General features: G+C 31.4%; 1 protein-coding gene across 2 annotated transcripts in view; it reads left to right on the top strand.

Moving 5' to 3' along the window:
* The window catches only part of LOC106867600 (voltage-dependent calcium channel subunit alpha-2/delta-3), a 669,388-nt gene that overhangs the window by 390,763 nt on the left and 269,330 nt on the right, over positions 1–9,295 (top strand). For both annotated transcript variants that reach the window (XM_089349471.1, XM_089349470.1), the window contains exon 3: positions 1,149–1,256. In XM_089349471.1, the coding sequence (XP_089205597.1) occupies positions 1,158–1,256 (99 nt within the window). In that variant the 5' untranslated portion in view covers positions 1,149–1,157. The remainder of the gene's footprint in view (positions 1–1,148; positions 1,257–9,295) is intronic.

Genomic DNA, 9,295 nt, shown 5'->3' with positions numbered 1-9,295 from the left:
TAGGAGTTAGTTATAGGTTTACTTATTAAATTCATTTACCGATACTGTTTTTGTACACAGGGTAAATGTGTTTCGTTGTTGTAGTTTAATTAATAATGTTAGTGTTTAATCCTTCCTAGAATTAAGATTGAATGAATGTGGTGATACCTAAGGTATGTTTGTTTCCAAACAACACTTATTTTAGTGCTGTTGACACTGTTGGATTGAATGGTACTGCCCAGGTGTCAAAATCACAGTGATATCTGTGGGGCAGCTGATGATGGAGGTATGTTGGATTGTTGCTATGGCTGTTATTGTATGTGTGGAATAGTTTTATAACATCCATTTGATATATATATATATATATATATATATATACACACACATATATATATGGGGTGGGGTATATGTGGGAGATTCTGGCTGGAGAATCTAGCACCTTAACTGTGGTATCGAAAGCCATAGAGTTAAGGACCTGATACTGTATCTGAAATATCAAATGAACTAACATCTCAACAGAAAATGCAAATAAGAGCAGCTTTGTCCAACTCTGCTTTACCAGAACCAAGTCTGGTAAGAGGGCCAGGAATCTCATTAATGATATTGCTCTGGCTCCTGGCTGAAATCAATAAAAGTAGAAAGGGGTGTATATTTGCAAATATAAAACTACCCAACCCTATTCAGTGTAAACATCTATTATGGAGGCATCAGTAATATATTTTACACTTCTGTAAATAAACTTGTTTTACCCATGGACAAACATACAGAAGTGTTTATATTAACCCTTTTGTTGCTATATTTCTGTTCAAGTACATTGCTGTTGTTTCATTTAATTTTGAGAATAATGAAGAATTTAAGTAAAATAACTTTATCATTGAGCTGGTGTTTGAAATATAAATTAACACAAAATTTTGATTACTTTTGAAGACTGATCGTAATCTTAGAAAATTATTTCCAAATTTAAACAATTCAATTTTGATACTTAAAAGTATTTAACAGTTCAGTTTGCAAAATCTAAGCTCAGGAAGTTTCTAGGAAGTTACTTTCCTGTGAACCACTATCCTTTCATTAAATGTGTACTTTCATGTTGATAAAATAGCAGATATTTGACTGTATTTATTTCAATGAGAAATACTTGAAGATTCAATGATATTTTTTATACATTTCAGAAATATCAAATGAGACTAAAAACAGAGGAGAAAAAACATTCAACAATAGTTGCTGAAACTGCAAAAAAAGTGAGCCAGTTGCTAGAGAAGAAAGTAAAGGCTGTAAAGGTAAGGAATTTGCTAAAATCAAACCTCATTTGTTTGTTTCTATAGTTTCTTTTTATCATTCTCTTACTTTTGCAGATATGTTATTTAGAAATATTTTATATGCATCCAAGTTTTGTTGTTTAAATATTGTGAGAAAATTTTCTGATGCCTTTTCTTTCAACATGGTTTCAAAGGTTATTTGAAAATGTACATTGTATTTGTGTATTTCTTTTTTCTCAAAAAATTTTTGAATGAATGTGTAGAAATAGAAAATTGCCTCTTTATCTGGAATTGTTTATATGGATTCCATTTTCTTTCCATTTTTGTCTATTTGTTTGTCTGTATGTCTGCCTGTCTCTCTTTATCTCTCTCTCTCTCTCTCTCCATCCTTCTCTCTCTCTCTCACTTTCTTATAAGAATGTGTTAAGCCAAATGTTATTTTCTTAAATGAAATTTGAAAAAAAATATATATTTGGTTTACAATCATGCTTGTCTAAACAGAATTTTAGTTCACGAAAAGTTTCTCAACATCTTTGTTTCTGACAGCAGCAATAAATTTATTATGTAAAACCTTTGTTAGGTTACATAATAGATATATTAAATAAAAAGTGAGAAAGAAATTTAATCAAAAATTATTAAATGTGATAAAAATAATTTCTAGGTTTTCCACAACTACCGTAACAGTTTTCAGACTTGCTGGAACAGTAAATTATTAAAGTTAAAGCAGTTAATAGCTTCAACTTTTATGCATGGTTAGCCATCATTTCAGGATGTTTTGTTTGTTATCTTTACATGGAAAGAAAAGAGGTGCAATAAATAAACTAAAAGGAATACAAAATTAAACCTGTGTTTGTATCATGAATACTTTTAATGTATGGTTATCAGTTTACAATTTTTTGATGAGGGTATTACATTTAGTCTCTGAGCAAATCAGTTTCATGTACTTAACTGTATTTACATTGCCAAAACAATCAGTTAGCAGTTTGTATTAGAAAGTTAACCTGTTGTTGAAGAGCATCCTCTCTATTTTAAAATTTCTCTTCATCTGTAGAGAATGTCCATCTAGTGATTATGAAATTGTACATTATATTCTCATCTATGACTGATCTTCAAAACTGGTAAAGCATTATTATCAAGGTGTTTCAATGGAATTAGTTTCCTGTAAGAGAAATATTTTCTGTTAGTCTCACAGATATAAGAATATACATTTCTTCATCATGAATATTTTAGATCAAATGAAACTGGCCGTTATATAAAGTGATTCTATCTCCATCTGTCCGCCTCTCTCTCTCTCTCTCTCTCTCTCTCTCTCTCTCTCTCTCTCTCTCTCTCTCTCTCTCTCTCTCTCTCTCTCTCTCTCTCTCTCCCTCTGTTTTCATTTTTAATTGCTTAGAAGAGACATGAGGAATAGTTTGAAATGAATGCTATCATTTTATCCCAGCTGAATAGTAAAATTATAACAACCTGTTCATGCAGTATAATAAATTTGAAGAAAGTTAATCTTCATTCATTCAATGCAAGATAGATGAATTATTTACGATTGATGTTTTGTTCCCATATATATGTGTGAGAGTGTGTGTGAGTAACATTTCTAAGAGAGGAATGTTTGATTTGTTTCTTATGTACCCTGGCCCAATATATTAATCTTTATCCTGTTTGACCAATATAATCCTCATTGCATTGTGGGCATGTGATGGAGTAAGTGAGAATTTTTGTTTTATAGTTCATAATTGCATTAACTTTCAATTCCTTCCCATTTTTGAATATTTAGGTTTTGCTTTGTACAATTATTTGACACTTCCCACAATGAAGGTCTCTCTTTGTTACCTTCATTAGTTCTTCTGATTTTAATTTCATCTTTCTTGGTGGTTGTTTTCAGCTTTTGATAATTTGTGATTCTTTAATTAGTTATCTAAGATTTGATGATTAATGTAGAATTGGAGATTATTGTTTGGCTTAAAGTATGATATTAGTTTCTAGAATTATAGATGATGACAAATGGAATATCTACATTTGTGTTTTTTTGTTTCACCTTCATTACGAGTATTTCTCCATAAAGTAGAGATTGGGATCTCTTTTGTCTTGGTTATGGTATAATTTACCAAATTTTCTAGGTGTGTTTGTTCTTGAAGGAATATTTTTAGTTCAATGAGTCATCTCTCTTGACTACATATGTCTGTAACTATTGAATATATATTATAAACAAGAAAAATTGAGAAGTAATAGATTTACAGCAGAATATGTTTAAACACTAGATCATCTAAAGATTTTGACAATTTTGACAGAATGAATAACATACAGAATTTTACCAATTAATATTAGTATTCCATTGGTTTTTCAATTCCTGTAACTCCTAAAACTTATATCACCTGAAGTTTACAACCACACTGATAGTCTATTTCATTTACTGAGAATTCAGATAACCTAATATAATATTGATGAAGACAGCTAATCACATGACACTCATGCATATGTATTATGTGCAGCTGATGTATTTGTTGCATTGAGATAAAATATTTTTATAGTTTTAAATTGATCAATAAGTCCATAGATTTCTTTTACTCTGCTACATCCTCTATCTTATAAATGGCTATTCTTTTTTTGTAATGACAGCTGAAATTAGTAAACTGTCTTGAGAGATGAGAAATGTTCTCTTTATAAGTTCATCTGATGAAAGATTAATTAAAATTATATGGGAATTTTGTTTGTTGTAACATTTATTATTGTTTGGTTTTTTTTTTTTTTTTGTAACAATGAAATGGTGATTAGGAAAGCTTGTCTCTGAAGGTTGTTGCCAGTGAAGTCATTGGTAATGCACAGGCTAATTAATGGGTGTGTCAAAAAAAAATGTGCTGGAGAGAATTAACACAAGATGATATTAATGGCAAAATCAGCATTAAATTATGAGGTAACCTATATCAATACAACTTTGCTTTTAGAGAGACAGAAAGAGTTAAATAAAGGGGGATAACAATTAACAGCCTAGAATCTGTTAAATAATAACGTCATTAATAGTCAAGACAAAATTGAATAGCTTACTGGAAACTTCATTAGATGACAAAGTATCATCAACATCGTATAATGTTTGATTTATTTCAATAATAATAATGATGATGATGATGATGATTTCAAATTTTGGCACAAAGCTAGCAATTTCAGTTGCAGGATAAGCCAATTACATCAACCCAAGTGGTCAACTTGTACTATTTTATCAACCCTGGAAGGATGAAAGGTAAAATCGATCTTTGCAAAATTTTGAACTCAGCATATAAAAAACAGATGAAATGCTGCTAAACATTTTGTCCAGCATGCTCATGATTCTGCCAGCTCATCATCTTAATAATAATAATAATAATCCTTTCTACTATAGGCACAAGGCCTGAAATTTTGGGGGAAAGGCAAGTCAATTACATCAACCCCAGTGCTCAACTAATACTTAATTTATCGACCCCGAAAAGATGAAAGGCAAAGCCAACCTCGGTGGAATTTGAACTCAGAATATAGCGGCAAACAAAATACTGCTAAGCATTTTGCCTGGTATGCTAACAATTCTGCCAGCACACCGCCTAAATAATAATAACAACAACAATGATAATAATAATAATGATAATGATAATGTTTAGCTGATGAAGTGCTTCATTTAATTTTCACGTTCAGAACATTAACAGGAAAAAAATTTCACCTCACTTCTCTTCTCTGTAGGAAAGCACCTTATGCTGTAATCTTCAGTTTTTTTCCCTCAAATTAGTAACAAACTATTTCTATGTTTTTAAACAGTCATGGTGTCAGCCATCAACTTCATTCATATGTGGTGTTGATTTGGATTTGGTAATTAGGATAAATGTAGAGTGTGACAAACTGATTTATATTTTGTTAAGCTCATAACTCATTCCACATACATGTAAAAACAATTGGGCAGGAGAGCTTAATGAAGGAAAAAATTGCTAAAAAAAAAAGTGAGGTTAAGATATGAGAACCTTGCATCATACAGATGAAATAATTTATGATTTGGTGTGTCACAAGCTCATGCCATCCATTGAAAAATATTATTAAAAAACATCATTATGGGAGGACGTCATCATTGTTGTTGTGGCAGAGTTGAAGTCATTAACATTTTTTAAGTTAGAATTAGTGTAGAAAGTAGGGGAAATGATAGCAACCATGGCGTGTGTGTGTGTGTGTGTGTGTGTGTGTGTGTGTGTGTGTGTGTGTGTGTGTGTGCGTGCGCATGTGTGCAGGTCTGGCTGTGTGGTTAAGAGGTTCAATTTCCAATTGTGAGATTTTGGGTTCAGTCCCACTGCATGACACCTTGGGCCAGTGTTTTCTACTATAGCCTATCTGAGAGAATTTGGCTGATGAAATTTGTGTGAAAGCCTGCCATGTATGTATGTGGTGTGTGTGTGGGTGTGTGTGTGTGGGTGTGTGTGTGGGCGTGCGTGTGCATGTCTTTATGTTTACCTGCATATAACTGACAACCAGTGTTGATTTGTTTACATCCCTGTAACTCGTTGATTCAGCAAAAAAAGATAGATAAAATACCAAACTTAAAAAAGATTAAGTATTAAACCATTCTGACTTAACCCTTAAAGGCAGTGCCTCATCATGGCTGCACTTCAATGACTAAAATTATTAAAAGAAAGAAAGAATGCATGTGTGTGTGTACACATATGTAAGCACATGAAGGTAAAACAAATACTAAATATATGTTTAAGCTGAAAAACTTCCTGAACTGTTTGTTATCTTGAGTTTCATGTAATCAAAATTTTTGTCTGATGATTAGTTACATTAAAGTCAGTTTGACAGGGTTAAGTTTATCAGCTCCAGTAAAAGACACACATCCTTCTCTATTTTTGTATGTATGCATACACACACACACACATGCATTCATGCAGACACACATACACACATACTTACAGATATAGGTGGATATGCATAAATGTATATGCATGTGTCTTTGTCCCTCCCTGTCTTCCTCTCTCTTTTCCTGTCTCTTTTCTCATCTTAATATTATCTAACTAACTCTCCTTCTATCACTCTCTACTGTGGTATACAACTTTGCTTACCCATAACATGCATTACTGGTGAGTATAAGGGCATGCAATGAACATCATATTTTATTGTTTGTTATATAATACCAAGGATGTAGGTTGCTGGCTTATGAAAAACAGGTGTATATATATAAAGCTTAAAAATAAAATATCAATTATCTTTTCTGTTTATTATTAACTACACATACACACACAAACACACACACACATATATATAAGAGCTTTTGGTGATTAGAAGTTTGTAATGTGTCTGCTAAATGTACTATTTTGATAAAATCATTGTTCTACTAAGTAATCACCATTTTCTTTGTATTATTCGACAGTCATTATGTAATATAATTGATACATCTCTTAAGCAAATATTTGTCCTCGCAGCAGGACACTTTACAGGATATGCTTAGGAAGAAAAAAAATTGTCTACAGTAATAAATAACTGGTGAAGTATGTAGTTTAAGAAGGGAAATTAGTGCCAAGCTGCCTTTCAAACTAATTCTGGATATTGGCACCTATCTTTGCCAAACAAATTATCAAGTTTATTGAGTACAAAAAGTAAACTTCCTTTCATTCAGAATCTGTTACTTAGGAAATTTGCTTTTGTACTCAACTATTGGATTATTCTACAGATATATTTGTTTACATTCTAATTTTGTTTGATTTTTTTTTTTTTGTTAGTTTTGATAATAATAATTGTTTCTTAATTTAGTAATAGTAACTATAATTATTGCTGGCAGAAGTAGGGTGGGGGTAGGGTGAATTGATGCCAATCATAGGAAGTTACACTAGTTGCAATGCATCTAGATGATTGATTGAAGTTCAGATCCTGGCAACAGTAATGGATATTATGTCTTCAAAACTGTGACAAAACAAATGCTATTAACACAGTGAAGTTGAATAAGATTTGCCTTTTAGGCACCATGTTACAGAACCAATTTCACAGAAAACCATGTATGGGACTCAATTTCAATTTCACGGACTATATCCCTGCTTGCTGTTATCAGGGCAGAGATTGCTGTCCACAAGTGCAAACCTCATGAGTCAAGTGGCTGTTCCAGGGTATCTCCCTCGCTGTCCTCTGGGGCAATGCCTTTTCCATTTTGTCTGTTGGTGCCATGAGAAATGTTTGCATATTGTGAGAGGCAAGATTCTCCATTAATAGAAGCTTCGTTTAACTAAAACTAAGCCCACTTTGTTTCTTATAAATGGTAGTAATGTGATTTAAGTGAGATTCTAGTTATTACACATAAGTCATGAAATCCCATCTTTCTATTTTGATTTGAGGCTCATATAATATCCTTTATCATTGCCATCACAATCAGCATCATTAGCATCATCATCATCACCACCATTATCATCATGATCACCATAATCATCATAATTGTCATCAATGCCATTGTCACTACCACCACCACCACCATCATCATCACATCACCATCATCATCATCATATTTATATTTTGGCACAATAAAATGTCTTTGGATCAGTTTCCCAATTTCTTTCATTGGTTCATACTTTCTGAGTTTAGTTAAAACAACAACAACAATTATTTATTTTTTCTTAAATGATAACGTATGGAGATTATTGTATAACACTGAAGATTAAATTATTTTTTATGAACATCAAAAATTACTTTGTACAGCATTTCTAAGTTTTTTGATTTTTTCTGGTTACTTTTATTTATTTTTTTTTTTTTCATCTTTTCATTTTTATAGTCTGTTCAATCTATTTGATAAAGACAATAATAGGCTATATGAAAACAGAATACCTGTTCATTTTTGAATAAAATAAAGCTGTTCTTTTACATCTATTGCCATAGTTCTCTACCTTCTCTCATCATTGCTTCTCGTCTTAATCAGTTTGTTTCATGATTCAAAATTAAATTCATTCTCAAACTAGTCAATAGTATATATATGTTATCATATTTAAATTTATTTTAGCTTTTCTAATTTGCTCTGTGTTGTGCAGAAAGACATATTTTTAAATTATTCAATTATATATACTACATGATATTTAAATTTATTTCTGTTCTTTAGATTTGATCTATGTTATGCATAAAATAGATATTGTTTATTTAATGAGGAGGTATTAAAGTATAAATATGCATATTAGGCTATCCACCATAGTGTTAGCCTATTTCATGATTGCTTTATAAGCAGTTGATCTATACTTTTGATTGAAAAAGGAAGTATGTCGTTAACTAAAAATTTTCTAAGTGGTGCACCAGCATGGCCGCCGTCTAATGACTGAAACAAGTAAAAGATAAAGGATGATAGCATCTGACTTAAGCAGGTATTAACTAGTGAATTAAAATTTATTTGAATGTGTGATAAGTCATTCAACTTAAACTTCATGGAATAAAGAATGAATCTACGAATTCTTTCTATTCCTCCGTTTTTTTTAGTAAACAATTACATGTTTTAACTTCTTTAGAATATGAATAAAACAATTTACGATGGAATCTATTATCATTCAGAATATTTAATTTTAGCAAAGTCCTTATTCAAAGCAAACCCCACAAAGCATTGTCTTTTGATACTTGACTTACTATAGTTCACCATCACTGTTTTGTTAAATATTTTAGTTTTAATGAACACCTCAGGCTAATTTTTAAGAGTATAGAATGAAATAATATCTGCTAAACATTTTTTTTTTTTTAATTATTTGATTGTTTTAAAATAACTTTATATAATGAGCAAATCTTAAGGAACAGCTATCATATCACCTTTCTTCTGTTTCAACTGGTTTACTATTTCTTCATTGTTAGTTTTTTGGGGTTTTTTTCAAAGGTTTCTTTTGTGAATCTCTTCCCTTTTACTTGTTTCAGTCATTAGACTACAGCCATGCTGAGGCACTGCCTGGAAGCATTTCAGTCAACTGAATTGACCCCATTGCTTTTTTTTTTTTTAATCCTGGTACTTATTCTATTAGTGTCTTTTGCCAAAGTGCTAAGTTATGAGGATCTAAACACACCAATACCAGTTGTCAAGTGGTGGTGTTGGAGGCAGGCACAAAGGC

Source organism: Octopus bimaculoides, chromosome 3 (genome assembly GCF_046866305.1).
Source record: "Octopus bimaculoides isolate indiv1 chromosome 3, ASM4686630v1, whole genome shotgun sequence".
Lineage (NCBI taxonomy): Eukaryota > Metazoa > Mollusca > Cephalopoda > Octopoda > Octopodidae > Octopus > Octopus bimaculoides.
The sequence above is the reverse complement of the archived record's forward strand: the minus strand, read 5'-3'. Positions and strand labels throughout refer to the sequence as shown.